The sequence below is a fragment of the Pipistrellus kuhlii genome, unplaced genomic scaffold, assembly GCF_014108245.1.
Source record: "Pipistrellus kuhlii isolate mPipKuh1 unplaced genomic scaffold, mPipKuh1.p scaffold_m20_p_6, whole genome shotgun sequence".
Taxonomy (NCBI): Eukaryota; Metazoa; Chordata; class Mammalia; order Chiroptera; family Vespertilionidae; genus Pipistrellus; species Pipistrellus kuhlii.
Window position 1 is genome coordinate 16,264,660 of NW_023425562.1, and position 20,983 is coordinate 16,285,642.

The following is a 20,983-nucleotide window of genomic DNA, read 5'->3' on the forward strand; positions in this document are numbered from 1 at the left end:
CACATGTAGTTGGTATGGAGATAGGTTCTTTCATTGTTTCTTTGCCCTCACTGTCACTTTGACATAGGATATGCTCTTCAAATGAATTTTAATATCCCACACTACTCAGTATTTTATCTTTAACACACACACACACACACACACACACACACACACACACACGGCTACCAAATACCTCGTGAATCCTGCTGTCAACCTGTAAAAGCCAGTGCAGAGGGGACATCCCTCTGGGTGCCAGCAGTGGGCGGTGGTGAAGACCTGACGGACAGGGAAGCTGTGGTGCTGCTGCCTCTTTGCTCTGTGGTGCCATCTCTATGAGCTCTGACTCCGACACTGCCCAGCTCTACCTTTGCCTATCAGGTGACATCTCCTCGTTCTTTCTCAGCCATCACCTTGTAGCAACCAAGCAAATACACTTCCCCTCTGGGGAAAAGAAATTATTCTCCAAAATATATTATTCTATAACATACAAAAAGATGTAGTGTTTAGCATATTACTTACAAGATTTTCCATATCCGTGCGAGCCAACATGTACGTCCTAATATTACTATTCTGATGGAGCAATGTATACAATAGGAGAGTTGCCTGATCAGACGTCTGCTGCTCACAGAGAGTCGTGTACAAACTGTTAAAATTAATCTGGAAAGCATGTGGGATTGATGAGGGGAAGGGGCTGTTATCTGGAATACAGAAAACAGAAAAATTTTTTAAATACTTCATCAGTATTTTCTAGACTGTGCCCTTTATAAATAATAAAAACCCACTCATGTATACAATCAATTCCCATTCATTTTACATGTTGCTACCTTTCAGATTCAAAATTTTGATTTACATTTAAAATTCTACTTAAAAAGTAACTAAATGTAAAACATTACAGAGGTGATAACACTGTATTGTATAACTGAAATTTTCTGAGAGTTGAACTAAAATAAGTACACACACACACACACAAATAAAAAAACACTGGGACAATTTATTTCTCTGTACCATCTAAGCAGCTTTCCAATGGTTAGGTGCACCATCCCTTATTTAATCCATACAACAACCATGTCATTGCTCTCACCAGTTTTACAAAGGATGAAAGGAAGCAAAGAGGGATTCAGTAAATTTTCCAACATCAGCCCTGAGTAAAACACAGACCAATTAGCTTCTGTTGTTTTCATGACATAATACTGCTTCTTTAATAATAGCAATAATTCAAGGAGTCAGTACTATGACAGATGCTCATTTACTTCTTATTAAAAACCTTAAGCTGTAGAGTTTATAACCTCTGCTTCATGAATAAAGAGACGAGTACTTAACAAATAAAGACTGGGCTATGAAGCCAGGTCAGTCTAACTCTGAAACCAATGCTCTGAATCAGCGTATCGCCACAGTCTCTGAAAGATGACCATCTCAGGAAGGTTCAAGCCCAAATAATAACATTTGGCCAGAGCAGCAGAAATAACAATAGTAGAGAGACCACAAAATGGACACTTGCTTTGTTGCAAAATCTGAGCTGATCATTTAAAAACCTTACCTTGCTTGGTACTTATACAAATACTATTAGTCATATTATCTTCATGTTACAGACAAAGCCACTGAAGCTTACTGACATTAAGCAAACTGTGAAAGGCTTCGCAGATCTGAAGTGACCATAGAAAATATTATTAGATATGAGAGATTTCACTTCTAATCTATCAAATTATTAGAGACTTCTTATTCCCCTGTAAATAATAATGCCAGAATAAGCAAAACCACAACTAACTGGCACCCTCAGCCACTGTCTATAAGAAACAAATTAGAGAAGCTCTGAAAAGAAGCAGGGCAAAGGGCATCAGAGACCTTAAAAATTCCTATCTAATTCACGACTTTTTACCCATCTTATTATGTGAATGTTGGGCTACCTCTCGATAATCTAGCCTACCATATCATTTTGCTTTCAGAGTATAACCTTTGGAAAAGAGAGTACTACTTCAAAATATAACTTTCTACTTATGCCCTACCTATCTCACGGTTTGGCAAACTACAGCCCACAAACAGCCCACCACCTGTTTGGAAATAAAGTTTTATTGGAAGCAGCCATGCACACTCACGTATGTATTATCTCTGCCTGTTTTGTGCTGTGATGGCAGAGTTAAGAGGTGGTGACAGAGACCACATGGCCATGCAAAGCCATCTGCCCCTTTGCAGAAAAAGATTGCTCAGTTCTGTTCTAATTTTTAGTTCTATAAAACTCTAAATAGACTTTGAGTGAAAAATGTCAAACAACCTATCATTTAGAGTTTTGTTAGGTTTATTTTCATCCCTAACAGGTAGGATAGATAGATCCAAATTAAGCACTTGCTGGCTGGGTTATCTCTGAAAGAAATGGAAATTTAAACACATATAAGGAAGCACAGCCCCCATCTAAGATTTACCTGACTTTTCTGAGAAAACAGGCAGGAAAATGTAAGCTATTCTCATCATTACTCAGTATGAAAATATACTGGACCATCACCTCCACAATTATAAGGCAATAAATAATATGGGGTTAACAACACCCTCCTTCCTCATTAAAAAGAATGCTCAGAGAAAACCCCTACAAACCTTGTGTGTTCTTGAAGGACATAATGGCCTGTCTGTAGGGGTTTGGTGCATCTGCCGCATCGGTCAGGTTGGCTAGCACCAGCAGGAGCAGGAGACTCTGGTTGGCCAGCGGGGAAGCAAGGGCCGGTGCGCTGGCCGCTTTGCTGCCCACGCCGCCCAGGGTGAAGACAGTCCAGAGTCCACCTTGAGAAGAAAACATACGGGTCAGATGTGCTGAGACAGGTAAGTGACTATATTTCTGTGTAACAATCCATACTTTTTCATTCTTAAAAGGTTGAAATAATATTCTTTTTTTTATATAATGAAAGTAAAACAAATGCATTATTTGAAAATTCCCATATCGCCCAAGGATATAAAGTTTTTAAAGACTGTATCATTCCCTATTCCACTGCCACTTCCCATCATATAGATAACCATCATAAAGTTTCTAATATCTCTCTCCATATTTTCATTATATACCCAAACATATTCACATTTATAAGAAAATTTCATGTACGACCTTATACACATATATCTGAAAACCTAAGCAAAATATTAAAATATCCAGGAAAACACTAAATATCAAAATTGACCAAAGAGTCAAAAATCTGAATTGGCAAATAATCTTAGAAGAGTGAAAAATGGACTCAAAGAGCTAAGCCTAAAAACAAACCACGCGTCCAGCTATTTTAACAAATAAGTCTAACAAACCCTCAAAGTACAGGTAATTCTCATCTATATATATAAAAACTTAAAACTAAATCAAACAAAAGGAGATAAAATTTTGTAGAAAATTTTGTTAAAAAGAATAAATACATCATGGTCAAGAAGGTTTTGTCTCTGAAATGCAAGAATGGTTTACCATTCAATAAAAAACTTATAAATTTGTTTCTCTTCATTTAAAAAAGATGGGAAAAAAGATCATCATCTCAAGAGATGCCAATTTTTTAAAATTAAACTTAAAACCTATTCTGAATTTAATGAAAAAGAATTCCTAACAACTAGAAAAGGAAAAAAACTTATTGTTTTGTCTACCTAATCAGAAATTCACAGTGGTCAAACAATTAGAATTCCATTATATCACCAACATCCATATTGTACTACTGGACCACTAAGCAAAAGATATTAAGGAAAGAAAAACAAAGACAAGAAGAAAAAAAAAAAGGAAAAACCTTAATTTTTTTACAAGCAATCTGTTTGTGCACTAGTCAATACAGTAGCCACTAGCCACTGTGGGCTGTTCCGGGAACTTGAAATGTGGTTATATAGTCTAAACTGGAGTTCCAAAGACTTAAAAATAAAAAATTTAAAAAAAGTAAAAATCTGTCACTAATTTTTAAATATTGATTACACGTTGAAATGATAATATTTCGGATATAGTGCATTAAAGGGTATTGTTAAAGTAAATTTTCTCTGTTTTCACTGTTTTTTAATATGACTTCTGGAAATTTAGAATTACATATGTGGTATGTATCTATGGTTCACATTATATTTCTACTGGACAGAGATGTTCTAGAAGATCAAGAGACTCAACTGATAGTATTAGAATAGATTTTGGTACCATTCTATGACACCAAAAAAATCAACTTATGAAAAAATCAAAAGCCTTTCTATAAATGAGCAATAATTAGCAAGTCCAATCACAACAGCAACAAATCCAATAAAATATTCAAGAATAAACACAAAAGAAATGTGGGAGACCTTTAAGCAGACAACCACAGAACTCGACTAAAGGTCATATGAGACCTGAATTAGTAAAATGGTACAACATATTTCCAGACAAAAAGACTCAATAGTGTAAAACTTCCCTCAAGTTAATCTAAAATTCAGTATAACTACTATCAAAATATCAAGAGGAATTTATGTAATATTTTGTAATACAGTGTCAATAAAATACTGCTGGGTGTGGAAATACATAAGAAAAAAAATGTTTGAGAAGGACTAAATAAGGAATGCTCCTGGTCAAATAGCAAAATTTTTATAAAGCTATAGTCATTTACAAGTACGATATTGACAAGAGAGTAGACAAATAATTCAGTGAAAATAAGATCAGAACAGCACTACATGTGTTTGAGAATTAACCTTATGATACCGATAATATTCTAAATCAGTAAAAAAAAAATCTATAACTGTCTTTGGGACAATAGAATTTAATTATTGCCTCAATATGTATTTTGAAATGTTTTTACTGATATTTTTAAAGAGAGAGGAAGGCAGAAGAATGGAGAGATAGAAGCACTAATGATAAGAGAGAAACATCCATTGGCTGCCTCCTGCACCCCCCTACTGGGGGATCAAGCCTGCAACCCAGGCATGTGCCCTGACTGGGAATCGAACTAGCAACCTCTTGGTTCATGGGTCAAAGCTCAACTACTGAGCAACATTGGCCAGCCTCTCAAGTATTTAACTATAGAAGTATGTGTATGAACCTTGAGTTGAGAAAGCCTTTTTCTGATGCAAGTTACAAAATTAAAAAAGATATAAAAAATAAAAATTTAACTACTTAAGAATTAAATGCTGCCGAAATCAGTTTGGCTCAGTGGATAGAGTGTTGGCCTGTGGACTGGAGGGTCCCAGGTTCGATTCCGGACAAGGGCATGTACCTTGGTTGCGGGCACATCCCCAGTAGGGGGTGTGCAAGAGGCAGCTGATTGATGATTCTCTCTCATCGATGTTTCTAACTCTCTATCTCTCTCTCTTCCTCTCTGAAAATCAATAAAATATATTTTAAAAAAAAGAATTAAATGCTTTGTAATGAATTATATTATAAACAAAAATAAAGAAAACATTTGTAACATATAAACAGAAAATACTTATTTTTTAAAAGACTTCCTGCAAATCAATAAGAAAACTAACAATCCAAAATAAAAATAGATAATAAAAGTCCAAAGCAATAAAAAGACGAAATGAGTTCATTAATAAGACAATGAGAACAGAAAATTTTAGAAGACTTATAACACCCAGTGTTGTTAAAGGTATAGAAAACTACCAATAGTGAGAGGTCAAAGTAGTACAGAATTTTTGGAAGATGTTTGGCAGTTCTTATAAAAAAAAAAAAAATGCACATCCTCATCAACCCAGCAATTTTGTTTTTTATACTAGAGAATACTTGAACAGGTACACAAAGATTCAAGTACAGGAATAGTTACTGCAACTTGTTTAAAAGTGTCAGATAATGAAAACAATGTGAGTTGTTCACCAAGAGCTATAGTTAATCCACATTATGGAATACAATATAAAGAGGAAGATATTTATGTATTAACCAGGAAATATCACTAAGGTATATAGTTAACTAAAAAGAATAAAATTGCAGAAAAATTGAAGTTAATTTTTAAATCACTCACTAAAATTATACTGTGTGTGTGTTTTAAAAACAGGAATAACATTCCCTAACCAGTTTGGCTCAGTGGATAGAGCGTCCTCCTGTGGACTGAAGGGTCCCAGGTTCAATTCCAGTCATGGGCATGTTTCGGGCACATCCCCAGTAAGGGGTGTGCAGGAGGCAGCTGATCAATGTTTCTCTCTCGTTGATGTTTCTCTCTGTCCTTCTCTTCCTCTCTGTAAAAAATCTTTAAAAATATATTTAAAAACAAAACAGGAAGAACCAAGTGTACATCATACTGATAAGAGAAATTACCTCTGGCATGAAATTCAAGGACTTTTGCTTTATTTGTATAGTTAAATATTTTGCAATAAGAATATGTTAATTTCATTTAGTTCCTTAAAAATAAATGTACAATAGCTCTCGCTGGTTATGGCCCAGTTGGTTGGAGCATCCTCCTGTATACTGGGGGCGGGTTCAATCCCAGTCCTGGTGCAAACAGGAGGCAAATGATCGTGTTTCTCTCTCATTGATGTCTCTCTCTCACTCACCCTTCCTCTCTCTAAAATGAATAAAACAACCCTGAGGATTAAAAAAAAAAAAAAAAAAAAGGAAAAATAAAATTAATTGAATACAGATCCAATTAGTACATAATTATGTAAAATATGGAAAAAAAACCCTCAGGCAAATCACAAAATATAAATATATATAATACATTCCATTTTAGTTTTTCTAATTGTTAAATATACACATCTATGCAAGTAAATGCACCTACAGGTGCCTGAGAGGTATGCTGCCTTGAGACTGGTTTATTGTTTATTTTCATTTTAAAAAACTTCTAGTCAATTCCTTCCACTCAGAGTTAAGCTCCGTAACTGTCTACCCCAGATCCACCACTGAGTATTCCAGGATTATAAGCAAAGAAAAACACAAGTAGGAAGTTCAATCTGTAACAAAAATAATCACAAAATGGGGTTTTCAATCCTCTTCATACTAGGAGAAATAAGAGTTGACTACCACTGGACAAATTTCACAAACAAGATTCTGATTCTCTTTTAGCATAACTTCACTCTCCTTTTTTTTTTTTTTTTTTTTTTTTTCTTCTCTCTCCAGTTTTTCCAAGAGGGCTGAGAAATTGCTTATAATACGAGACAAAATAACATTTTATTGAGAAGCTATCCCCAAGCCCACCCACAAACATAGCCCTCCTTCCTTTCTCTGGTAAATATTATTGCTATGTTGCCTTTCCTTTTAGGGAGAAAGGAGGCAGCCTGCCATTGCCTACAATGTAGTTTAAACTGGCCCATAATATTGGACCAGAGTTATTCCAAAGGCTCATTTCTTTTTGCTGATCCAAGCCTCTGATCTGTGACCCAAGAATCTTAGTGGAATTGCATTTTCCTGTTGGAAAAAAATAAAAATAAAATCTCTCCACCAGAAAAATAAGGGAAAGTTACAGTATATTTTTTTCTGCTCTAAAAAACAAAGATGGTAACCAAAGTTTTTAAATTGTATTCCTCAGGTCCTCCAAATAAAATCTTAAAATAAAATTCACTTAACTAAAAACTAAAAAGTATTAAAATTAATAAATCTGGTGTTGATGATTCAAATTTTTTTAAGTACCAAGTCAAGATTATTTAACCTTAATAATAAAAAGTTGAGGAAGATATAAAATATGACAACTAAAGCATCAATACAAATAATTATTGAGGAAAAAAGGAACCCTTGTTCTACAAAATAATGAACTAAAAATAAACACTATTTTATTAAGACAATTAAATTGTTTTTTTTCATATTATTAAACATGCTAACAATACTTGCCAAACTAGAATGGATTTCTTATATCTAATGATTACATTATGAAACACAAATTATACAATCCTATCTAATAAAGATTGAATATGCTAACTGACCATTACTCCCTCACAAGATGGTGGCACCCACAGCCAATAAAGAGGAAATATGCTAATTGCCTGTCACACCCTCACAAGATGGTGGCGCACAGTCCTCTCAGGCCTGCCTCATCCAGCCTCAGTCCCCCAGTTCCCTCAGCCCTGCAATGGAAGACAGTGGGGGCTATCAGGCCAGCAGGGGAGGGCAGTTGGAGGCAATAGGGCTGGCAGGGGAGGGCAGTTAGGGACGATTATGCCAGCAGGGGAGCAGTTAGGTGTCAATCAGGCCGGCAGGGGAGCAGTTTTGGGGCTATCAGGCTGGCAAGCAGGCAGGCAGGTGAGTGGTTAGGAGCCAGCAGTCCCATATTGTGAGAGGGGTCCCAGATTGAAGAGGGTGCAGGCTGGGCTGAGGGACAACCCCCCACCTCGTGTACAAATTTCATGCACTGAGCCTCTAGTCAAAACTATAAAAAAATAAATGATACTCTACACTGTCCTCCATAGCTATAGTGGGTCATATTCTTATATTTGAACCTAAAATATTGTAACAAACCTGACACCATAAAAGAATTAAGGAAAAGCAGGTCAGCTACTACAAACAGGGATAAAAATTCTGCTAGACATTTCAATCAACACAGTTAAGAGGCTAAACAGCAGAAAGGGAAGATGAGCATTCAAACAACTACAATGTGACTTTAATGATCCAATTAATAAACCTAACTCTTTAAACTGGTGCTTTTTCTACGTAAGTGTGGTAAAATAATAAGTTTAATATCACAATACAGATATTAAACATGCATTACAGGGCAAACAGTGTGGCAGAGTCAGTTACCTGGTTCCAATACCATGCTCCTCCCTTTGTTCCTTTTTATTAATAAATGCCCTGGGGCTTAAAGCTGGGCACCACTGCAATTCCCAGTCTTTCTCACAGCAAAATATGGCCACATGACCAAATTCTAACTAATGAGATGTGCCTGAGAGTAGCATATGCAAATTTTCAATTATAACCGTAAAAAAAGGATGCTTTCTCTTCATGTCTTCACCCCTCCCATTGGCTCAAACCGCAGCATAGTAGTAGGGAGATATATTCTGCTTTGTGGATAGGACAGCACCCAAGGGAATGACAAAACAAGACAGGAGGAACTCGGGAAGCAAACCTACCATACCCCTGGCCCAGCTTTAGACTTTTATGTAAGAAAATATAAACCTTCTACCTCGTTTAAGCCACTGGTGTCTGTTCTCTATGAAAAGCCAAACCAATATCCTAAATAAAACAGTTATGTGTTATAAAGTTTCGGAACATTATTGCTTGGTTAGAAACTATTTAAACAAAGAAGTTTAAAAAATTCTTTGCCCATCATAACTAAGAATTTTTTAAAGATAATTGTAGATTAATATGCTCTTATAAAAAGTAATAAAGGCTGAAACCGGTTTGGCTCAATGGATAGAGCGTCGGCTTGGGGACTGAAAGGTCCCGGGTTCGATTCCGGTCAAGGGCATGTACCATGGTTGCGGGCATATCCCCAGTAGGGGGTGTGCAAGAGGCAGCTGATCGATGACTCTCTCTCATCGCTGTTTCTAACTATCTCTCTCCCTTCCTCTCTGTACAAAATCAATAAAATATAAAATAAAAAAAGTAATAAAGATCTCATGTACCTTATATGCAGTTTCCTCTAATTGTATCATGAATACAAAACTATAGTACAATATCACAATAAGTATTTACACTAACAATCAAAATATATTATGAGGCCGAGACTGGTTTGTCTCAGTGGATAGAGGGTCAGCCTGTGGACTGAAAGGTCCCGGGTTCAATTCCAGTCAAGGGCATGTACCTTGGTTGTGGGCACATCCCCAATAGGGGGTGTGCAAGAGGCAGCTGGTCAATGTTTCTCTCTCATCGACGTTTCTAACTCTCTATCCCTCTCAATTTCTCTCTGTGAAAAATCAATAAAATATATATTAAAAAAATAAAATAAACACATACTCTGTATGTGAATGGTTTAAAAAAAAAATATATATATATATATAGAATGATTCCATTATCAGTTAGATCATCTGCATGAAAAAATCATTTGTCCAATGATCACTTAACTTCTCTGAAGTTGATTCCTTTCAATGGTCCCAACCAACCTATATTCCAGCCACAAAGGAAAATTACTGTCTCCAAAGATATACCGATTGCCTGTGTTCTTATATACATTCAATTCATAATTTAGTAAGGGCCTGCAACAAACTGGGCAAAATGCAAGAAACTGAATTAGCCACTGACAAACCCAAAGATAACAGTGTCCTATCCACGGACATGAAACAGAGACAAATCCTATCTAATAAAAAAGAAACATGCAAATTGACCATACCTCTGCTATGCCCACAAGCCAATCAGGGGCAAGTATGCAAATTAACCGAACCGGCCCCTGAGCTGAAGCAAGCAGGAGGTTTGGGTTGCCCTCAGCGATGGAGGAAGCCAAGCTTCCCCCCACCCTGGCCTGCCCTAGCACCAGGCCTCTAACCTATTAAAAAAATAGTTTGCAGAATGACTGTCACTCCAACACACAATATAGCTGCCCCCATGGGGTCCCAGTTTGAAGAGGGTGCAGGCTTGCCTGAGGGATGCATACACCCTGTGCATGAAAATTGTGGACCAGGCCTCTAATAAGTAAATAAACTGCAATAAATTGGAGGGAAAGGAGAATGTCGCCTAAAATCCTTCAAGGTCCAAATTACATTCATTCATCCTAATACATCCTAATAAAAATCATGTATATAAAGCAAAAAATAACTATTCTCTCCTCTCTGCTCTCACAGCATTTTGGTTACACCTCTCTAGCCCTAACCTAACACTGTGTGACTTTGAATGAACTTATGTTACACTAGAGACCTCATACACGAAATACGTGCAAGGGGCTCGGCCCTCACAGCCCCTTGCAGCCTGGCTCGGCCCTCGTACCCTTAGCCAGCCCTAGCAGCTCTGGCTTCGTCCAGAGGGTCGCCCAGATGGCTGTTTCTCTCTTAATCTCCGCCTGAAGATGGCCAGCAAGGAAGGGCAGTCAGGAGCAATTGAGCTGGCAGGGGGGCAATTAGGCATCAATCAGGCTGGCAGGGGGTTGGTTAGAGGGTGAATAGACTGGCAGGCAGAAGCGGTTAGGGGCAATGAGGAAGGTAGGCAGGTGAGCAGTTGGGAGCCAGCAGTCCTGCACTATGAGAGGGATGTATGACTGCCCGTTTAGGCCCAATGGGGATCGGGCCTAAACAGGCAGTCAGACATCCTTTGAGGGGTCCCAGATTGAAGAGGGTGCAGGCTTGCCTGAGGGACACACACACCCTGTACACGAAAATTGTGGACCAGGCCTCTAGTAAGTAAATAAACTGCAATAAATTGGAGGGAAAGGAGAATGTTGCCTAAATTCATGATCATCCTTGAAGGAAGACACATTTAGAAATCTATCAATAAACAGAACTGACCACCGGTTTATGGATTTTTTAAAAGTACTGCAAGTCAACCAAAGATGCCATTCCACTTCCTCCCTTTTTAAAATTTTATTTCATTTCTCTTTTTTACTTTCTTCCTTACTTGGAAAATCCTTCAAGGTCCAAATTACATCCGTTCATCCTAATAAATCCTAATAAAAATCATGTATATAAAGCAAAAAATAACTATTCTCTCCTCTCTGCTCTCACAGCATTTTGGTTACACCTCTCTAGCCCTAACCTAACACTGTGTGACTTTGAATGGACTTATGTTACACTAGAGACCTCATACACGAAATACGTGCAAGGGGCTCGGCCCTCACAGCCCCTCGCACCCTGGCTCGGCCCTTGTACCCTTAGCCAGCCCTAGTAGCTCTGGCTTCGTCCAGAAGGTCGCCCAGATCATTCTGCTGTTAGGTCTAATTAGCATATTAGCTCTTTATTATAAAGGATTCGCACAAGTCTTCCTGGGAACTCCTTGATGGGAAAGAGTTACATCTTTTCATATTTTATATTCCTTGGAGGGATCCAACTTACAAACTTAATCTGTTCCTTTATTTACTTTCTTCACTTACCAAAGTATGTAATAAATAATACAGCCCTGACCAGTTTGGCTCAGTTGATAGAGCATCAGCTTATGGACTGACGGGTCCCAGGTTTGATTTTGGTCAGGGACATGTACCTTAGTTGCGGGCACATCCCCAGTAGGAGTTGTGCAGGAGGCAGCTGATGGCTGTTTCTCTCTCATTGATGTTTCTAACTCTCTATCCCTTTCCCTTCCTCTCAGTAAAAAAATCAATAAAATATATTAAAAAATAAATAATAACAAATTTCATATTTGACAATTTTACGGTCTATAAATAAATAAATATAAATTTTACATTTGCTAATTAAAGAAAAAGCATATTATTTTAAAAGTTCTAAATATAGGTGTCAAAAGTAGCTTTAACCATATATTATAAATTATACTTTAATGAGTATACTAGAAGACAGGTACAGTATTTTCAGAACCTAAGGCTAGACTGCTAATAGGTATAATATTTATGAAGGACAATCTGGCAATGTGCATCACAAGTATTAAAAATATGCAATTACTTGGGGCTTGTTTGGGAGGCAACTGATCAATATGTCTCTCTCACATCGATGTTTCTCTCTTCCTCCCTTCCACTATGGAAATCAATGAAAGACAATATCCTTAGGTGAGAATGGGGGTGGAGGGGTAGGAGTAGATGTCTTTTTAAATATATATATATATATATTATTGATTTTTTTTACAGAGAGGAAGTGTGAGGGATAGAGAGTTAGAAACATCGATGAGAGAGAGATATCGATCAGCTGCCTCCTGCACACCCCCCACTGGGGATGTGCCCACAACCAAGGTACATGCTCCTTAACCAGAATCAAATCTTGGACCCTTCAGTCCACAGGCTGATGCCCTATCCACTGAGCCAAACTGGCTAGGACTAGATGTATGTCTTGGATGTTGTTGGTACTAAGAGAGCATCACAGTGTCATGCCCAGTGTGTGCCATTCTCTACCACTGGGCACACATACCAAATGTGTTTCCATAATACCTTTCATAATGAGCCCTCAATTCTGTTAATTGTTATACACTAGAGACAGAATTTTAAAAGGTGTTAGAACTCTGGCCAAGAGAGTAAAATGAGTTAGAGAAAAAATGGCTAGAATGGAAGAGAATATGTTACTATTTACAAAACAACTATTTGTTTAAAATAATTATTTGATCAAGAAACCATGTTTTTGCTCAAAGTCACTAATTGTCCGAGAGGTGCAAATCAAAACAACAACAATGCGGTATCATTTCACACCTGTCAGAATGGCCAACATCAACAAATCAACAAACGACAAGTGTTGGCGAGGTTGCAGAGAAAAAGGAACCCTCGTGCACTGCTGGCGGGAATGCAACCACTGTGGAGAACAGTGTGGAGTTTCCTCAAAAAACTGAAAATGGAACTCCCATTTGACCCAGTAATCCCACTTCTAGGAATATATCCCAAGAAACTAGAAACACCAATCAGAAAGGATATATGCACCTCTATGTTCATAGCAGCACAATCTACAATAGCCAGAATTTGGAAACAGCCTAGGTGCCCGTCAGCAGATGATTGGGTCCAAAAACTATGGTACATCTACACAATGGAATACTATGCTGCCATAAAAAAGAAGGAATTCTCATCATTTGCAGCAACCTGGATGGAATTGGAGAACATCATGCTGAGTGAAATAAGCCAATCAATGAAAGAGAAACACCACATGACCTCACTCATTTGTGGATGATAAAGAACACTGTAAACTGATGAACCAAAAGACAGATATAGAGACAGTAAAGCAACAGGCAGACTGTCAAATTACAGTGGGGATGGGAGAGATAATAGATCAACCGAAGGACTTGTGTACATGCATATAAGTACAACCAATGGACATAAAACTCTGAGGAGGGAGGGTATGTATGCGAGGGAGGGAGGGGGGGGACAAAAAAAAATCAATAAAATATATTTTAAAAAAACACAAAAAAATAAAAATAAATAAATAAATAAAAGTTTACTGGAAAAAAACAAAAACACACACACCATGTTTTAAGCATTTTATGTAGAACATTAGAGGCCCAGTGCATGAAATTCATGCAAGGGGGCGGGGGAGGATGGGGTGTCCCTCAGCCCAGCCTGCACCCTCTCCAATCTGGGATCCCTCGAGGGCCGTCCCAATGCCCATTTAGGGCAATTGGACATTCTTCTCACAATCCAGGACTGCTGGATCCGAACTGCTCACCTGCCTACCTTCCTGTTGCCCCTAACCACTTCTGCATGCCAGCCTGATCACCCTCTAACCACTGCCCTGCCAGCCTGATTAATGTCTAACTGTCCCCATACCAGCCTGTTTGCCCCCAACTTCCCTCCTCTGCCGACCTGGTCACCCTAACTGCCCTCCCATGCTGGCCATCTTGTGATGGACATCTTGTGTCCACATGGGGGCAGGATTTTTGACCACCTGGGGGCAGTTACCTTGCTCTTGTGTGTTGGAGTGATGGTAAATCTGCATATTACTCTTTTATTAGTTAGGATAGAGGCCTGGTGCACAGGTGGGGACCAGCTGGTTTGCCCTGAAGGGTGTCCTGGATCAGGGTGGAGGTTCCCTTGGAGTGTAGGGCAGCCTGGGTGAGGGGTCTGTGGTGGTTTGCAGGCCAGCCATTTCTCCCCCCCTCTCCACCCCGCCCCAGCGACCCAAGTGGAGGCCCTGGTATCTGGGATTTATGTATCTTCTACAATTGAAACTTTGTAGCCTGGAGCCAAGCCAAGCCTTCTGCTCGCTGCTCTGTGGTGGCAGCTATTTCTGTTGGGGTTTATTCACCTTCTATAATTGAAACTTTGTATCCATGAGTGAAGGCCTGGGCTGGCCAGGGTGTGTGGAAAGCTTGGCTTCCTCCATTGCCAGAGAAACCCAAGCCTCCCTCCTACTCTCTGTGGTGGCAGCCATCTTGTTTGGGGTTAATTTGAATTTCGCTCTGATTGGTTGGTGGGCATGGCTGGTGGGTGTAGTGGAGTGATGGTTAATTTGCATATCACTCTTTTATTAGGTGGGATATTAGTTTGTTACTTAAATAAAGGCCTTCAATGTGCTTTGAGAAAACTAGCTGAATATTTTGGGTCATTGTATATATTATAATTTTTAAAACTTAAAACAATGGGAAATAGGTTCCAGATTAGCATTTTTTAGTAGAATATCTAATTTTCATGAATGGATTATTGATGTTAAGTGGTAAGTGTAGGATGGCCAGTTGTTAGGGTATGACTACAAAGGGACACAAGGGAACTTTTTGGAGTGATGGAATTGTTTAGTATCTGGATTATGGTGGTTATTACATGACTGTATTACTTATTAACACGAAGAGAACTGTATACCACAAAAGGTGAACTCAATAACCTTAACTCCACCCTACCCTCTCCAATATAATGTTGGCATAGATGTGGAGCAACATAACTCATATACTTTAGTGGGAGTATAAATTGATGCAAATGCCTTGGAAAACAGGATAATTATAACTAGAATAGTTGAGTGATTCACATCTAGGATAGAGGAAATCCACTAGTTATTACACCCAACAAAGTGCTTACATATGTCCAAAGACATGCACAAGAATGTACATAGTGGCATTATTTTAATAGCCAAACATTAGAAATAAATCAAATATATATTACAGTATAAAGGGTAAATAAAATATGGGTTAGTCTTAAAATGTAATAATACATAATAATAAAAATGTACAAATTATTCTTCATGCAAAAACATGGATGACTTTCACAAATAAGCAAAAGAAGAAAGACACAAAAGAATGCCTAATATATAATTCCATTTATATAAAGTTCATCCATGGTGCTAGAAGTTGGGATAGTGGGAAGGGAGAGTGATGAGAAGAATGTATTCGAAGGGGTTTCTGGTGTGCTGGAATTACTTGATCTGACTTTTTTGTATGTTATACTTTAAATAAAAATGTTTACCAGTAAGAAAAGAAAAAAAATAGCCCAACCAGAAGGTCACAATTTTATTTCCAGTCCGGGTACATGCCCAGGTTGCGGGCTCAATCACGGGTGGTGTGAGTGTGTGCGCGTGTGCGCGTGTGCGCACGCGCACACACAGGAATCAGCTGATTGATGATTCTCTCTTATCATTCATATTTCTATCCTTCTCTCCCTCTTCCTTTCTCTCTCTGAAATCAACAAAAACCATTTTTTTTAAAAAGGAAAAAAAACAATATGCATCCCTTTTTTAAGATGATTATGATGATGATGCCAGGTATATACCATAATGCTCAAAGCAATTATCTTTTATTACTAGAATTAAAGGTGATTTGATTTCTAAAATGAGAATGTAGTAAAAGAAACCTAAATTTTTTTATTTTTTTTTTTTAATTCACAGGATATCCTGAGAACAGTATTTGTTAAAATAAATATATTAAGATGTTGGGGTAATAAAGGAGCATCATATTTGATGTATAGTATATATATATTTTTATATATTTTATTGATTTTTCACAGAGAGGAAGAGAGAGGGAGAGTTAGAAACATCGATGAGAGAGTCATCGATCAGCTGCCTCTTGCACGCCCCCTACTGGGGATGTGCCCGCAACCAAGGTACATGCCCTTGACCGGAATCGAACCCGGGACCTTTCAGTCCGCAGGCCGACGCTCTATCTACTGAGCCAAACCGGTCCCGGCTGATGTATATTTTTTTTATGTTGTTCTTTATTAAAGGGCATAGTCCTCAAGTACCTCTTTTTGTGTGTAATCAACTGATATATTAAGAAAATGTGCCCTAGCCGGTTTGGCTCAGTAGATAGAGCATCGGCCTGCGAACTGAAAGGTCCCAGGTTCAACTCCAGTCAAGGGCATATGCCCGGGTTGTGGGCTTGATACCCAGTGGGGGACTAGCAAGAGGCAGCCAATCCATGATTCCCTCTCATCATGGATGTTTCTACCTCTCTCTGCCTCTTCCTTTCTCTCTGTAATCAATAAAAATATATTTAAAGAAAAATAAAATGTAATATCTAGTGATTATTTTTGTTAACAGTAACATACACAGCCTTGAATGGCCAGTCACACTATAGTGCTAGAAAATGGAGGGGGCTGGGGGGTCACTACCAGATTCACTGTTTTACATGTGTTTACATTTAAACAATATCTGATGACTGAAAGTTCTGAAAACAGTTCTGAGTCAAAATCAATTTTCCTAACACAAAACAACATGATATTACTACCCCCATCCTGTGTCCCAAAAGGAATGCTTTTATAAGCATCTCAAAAAAGAGAGAGAAAAAAAAAACATTATAAAAGAACAGAGAAAAATGTTTAAAAAATTCATAGTACAGTGTAAGAAATTTTATCCACCTCTGTAGTTTGAAATCTGTCAGAATGTCTGATGTATAAACTGGCATAATATAAGCCATATAGAACTTTAAAAAATTTTTGTTTCTTTAAGAATAAAAAATAAAACTGCTAAAGAAAATTTGAAAAAGTCCACTGAAATAATTCTGTATTTTATGAAGCTATCTGCTTTCAAAAAGAAAAATCAATGAAAGTTAACAGAATTTATCTGTCTCAGTGAAACTTTATAGATTCCCACATCCCTAAAACAAACACTTATGACAACCTAAAATGAATCAAACACTAAAGTGTAAAAGCATAAAGGGAAAAATGAGTAAGAAACCTATTATCTTCAGAGGTAATCCCATCTCATACCCACACACAAAAACCTTAGGTAAATTAACTATGATCCACAAAATAAGAAAGGGGCACTGAGAACTCCGAGGACAGACACAGATCACCTCATCCCTCCTGTCCCAACGTCAGCCTTGGAAGCAGTGGTTCTCAAAATCAGGCACTGACCACTGATGAGTGAGGGTGGTTATGCGTTATGCTTTTTTAAAAGCTTCAGTAATTATGTGTATTAGAAAAACATGTAACCAGCACTTCAATCTCACAATTTCCAAGGATTTACCACTTACTATAAAGATAGAGTAATTATGCTTAAAATTTTGTAAAAGTATACTGGAATTCAAGCAATCTATAATAGTAAAAGGGCAATATGCTAATTAGACCTGAGGTCATTCTGGATGTCCTTCCTGGCGAAGCCGGGGAGGGAGGGAAGCCAGCCTGGGGCCCAGGTGTCAGAGGGAAGCTGGTGCCGGCAGCCGGGAGAAGGCAGGCCTACTCTTGAGTGAATTTTCATGCATCGGGCTCTCTATTATAGTACTGGTATAAGACAAAATCATGATGGCTGCATGGGTGTGGTTAAGTTGGAGAAATACTGCCCTACATGAAAATAAGTCCTATCTGGCAGCTCTAAGTGTCTAGCAGTGTATATACCTCCACAGGTGTCCTCCTCCTCAAATGAAATAAGCCCTGTCCCCACAACGTTCTCCTTGGTACATGGTCTCTAACCCCTCAGCACTTTGACCACTCCTCTCTCTGCTGGTGATGAGGTAACCCCAACAAAACATACAATTTAGGTATGTGTGTTGATGATAGAAGAGAAATATAAGTAACTTTCAACAACCTTTAACCAGATATAATCAGTTATTCCTTCTTTAGCAGAAGAAATCCAACAATGTAATAAGCCACCCATGTGAAAATGACAAAACTTTTTGTCTAAAATTTTTGTTACTACTACAAACACCCAAGCAACAAAAACAAAGAATAAACTTATTAACTTTAACAATACCAGTAACGAAAAACAATTAATTTAGAATCCACAAATAAAAGTTTCTACTAGAAAAATCTTAGACAAATTGCCTACATAAGCATTGAAATTCCACTTGTGAAGAAGTAAATATAAATCAAATAACTGCAGATGTAATAAAGTATGTAGTATAGATTTATTACTACCTTCAGAAACAGTCATTTTTTCCATATACATTTCCAACTGTTACTTTTCTGGGAATTAAAATCTGGCTCCATGCTAGATGGCCACAGATAAAAGAATCTGTGAGTAACTACTACGCCCTTGTTGAAAGTGACACTCAAGGAAAGATGGAAAGAGTTTCTTCCCAAAACTCTGACCACTTCAATGTTACTGATAATCCCAAGAAGAAAGCCTCAGTGATGGAGAATGGTGTTCCAGGCCTGAAAGGCAGCAATAACAGTGTCATCAGTTGTCAAAGCCCAAGAAGGTGGGAGCTGAGGACACTAGGAATCTAGAATCTTTTTTGTCTTGTTTTTTAAATATATTTTTTAGTTGATTTCAGAGAAGAAGGGAGAGGGAGAAATAGAAACATCAATGATGAGGGAGAATCATTGGCTGCCTCCTATATAACTTCCATTGGAGATTGAGCCTGCAACCTGGGCACATGCCCTGACCTGGAACTGAACGGCAACCTCCTGGTTCACAGGTCGATACTCAACCACTGAGCCATGCCAGCCGGGCAGAAACTAGAATCTTTGAAATGAGAGGACATACATAAATTTTGGAAAAGGGAGATTCCAAATTAATGATTCCAGAAGGTTTGTAAGACATAAATGATCTGAAAACAAAATTTACAGGTAGTAAATGTGGGACATGCAAATAAAAGTGAATACTATGGAATGGAATGGCCTGAAGATATTCATGAAATTGAAGAAATATTCCCAAAACATTCAATTCAATGAGCAGTTAATAAACACACACTAACAGCTTCCAACATGGACTATCCAGACTGGCACTGGTGCCAGCATTCAGCCCCTCTATCAGGAAATCATATGTCATGCCAGTAAGAGGTATTCTGAGAAGAGCGAGGTCACGCCCAGGATAGGAGTGACAGAGGCATTCACGCAATCTCTTTTCAACATAATGAGACATCCTGTTGTTTGCTGTGCTTAATATATTACCTAAGTTTAATTAAACTGACTTTCATAACAATCTATTTTAAAAAGAATGGAACCATAAAACTTTTTAAACTTTCTGGCAAAGAAATCACAGATAGAGAAAGTAGATATTAAAAATCGAAGTACAAGCAAACAAGATAAAAACCAGCAAGGCTGGCCTTTCTTCTACCTGACTAGGCTCTTTATTGGCCATCCTGTAAGCTTAAAACAAAGCAACAGTAATCAGATCTCTGAGAAAAACTGCCTTCCACCTATCACCAAAACTCTCCGAAAATACAGTTATACCCACATTATTAACAATAAACGTGGTTCCAAATATATACTATTTCTTGAGACATTAAATGATGACTTTATGAAGCCATGGTGATTAGCAAGGCACTTAAAAACTCATCCAGATGATTAATTTTTGTCTTATAAAAAATATTTTTTTAAATTGTAATTAAAGTTTGACATATGAAGTTTTTAAGCTTGCTGTCAATACAACAAAATAGCATACATATTAAATTGCGTGTATATCAACATATGTGCAACTCCATCTATTAAAAAAAAATCGCATTAACTGGTACACCTGAATCATGTTTAAAACTTAGCACAGGCTAGATATTCAGCACATGGGGTATAACAGGCCTAATTCAATCTATTTTGCTATAAGGAATAGTATTCTGTGGTTTACAATAAATCTTGACCCCAATTACTTTGCCACGTTCTCTCCCTTCACCTTCATCCACAGAATCCTATATAATTTTGTTTTTGTTTGGATTATTCTATTGGCTTTTCTACATTCTGTTTGTTCATCTTGGTATTCGATCTGCATTTCCTGACTTCCTCCTAAGGAACCATCTCTCCTAGGCATTCTGCCTCCTTCTTCTGGTAAATAAATATTTACTACATTGTCTCTGGCGGGCTTGCTCAGATTGTTCAATAAATTGTTACTACAGTTAAGGTGCCCATAATCTAGTCTGAAGAGGCAGGTAGGAATGTCGTTATAATACAACATCCTGTGAGTTTTACAGAGTCCTGTGGGAAAAATGAGGGCTAGCTCTGCTGGAGTATTCCTGGCGAGTTTACCAAAGAAGCGGCCTGACCCAGGCAGTAAAGGGAAGGACAGGTTTAAAGGTGGAGGAGAAAAGCATTGCAGGACATGGAATGGTAGCAGACAAAGCCGGTCAGGCGTGGGGCAGGCTGTGAGGGCATGACAGAAGGGCGCGACAGTGCTTCCCAAGGAATGCGCTGCTGCCCAGCACTGAAGGGCCACAAATAGGCAGAGAATTCAATTCCTTTCTCAGGAACTTAAAAACAATGGCACACAATTATAAGGCCTTTACGTTCGGTGATACGTATATTAACACTGGTCTATTAACTTACTAAGTCAGTTA

At 38.0% G+C, this 20,983-nt stretch overlaps 1 protein-coding gene across 4 annotated transcripts in view; it reads right to left on the bottom strand.

Annotated features, from left to right (window-relative positions):
- DYM (dymeclin) overlaps positions 1 to 20,983 on the bottom strand; it is a 233,669-nt gene that overhangs the window by 125,590 nt on the left and 87,096 nt on the right. For all 4 annotated transcript variants that reach the window (XM_036419857.2, XM_036419859.2, XM_036419858.2 and 1 more), the window contains 2 exons: positions 2,569 to 2,751; positions 502 to 680 (listed from right to left, as the gene is read on the bottom strand). In XM_036419857.2, the coding sequence (XP_036275750.1) occupies positions 502 to 680; positions 2,569 to 2,751 (362 nt within the window). The remainder of the gene's footprint in view (positions 1 to 501; positions 681 to 2,568; positions 2,752 to 20,983) is intronic.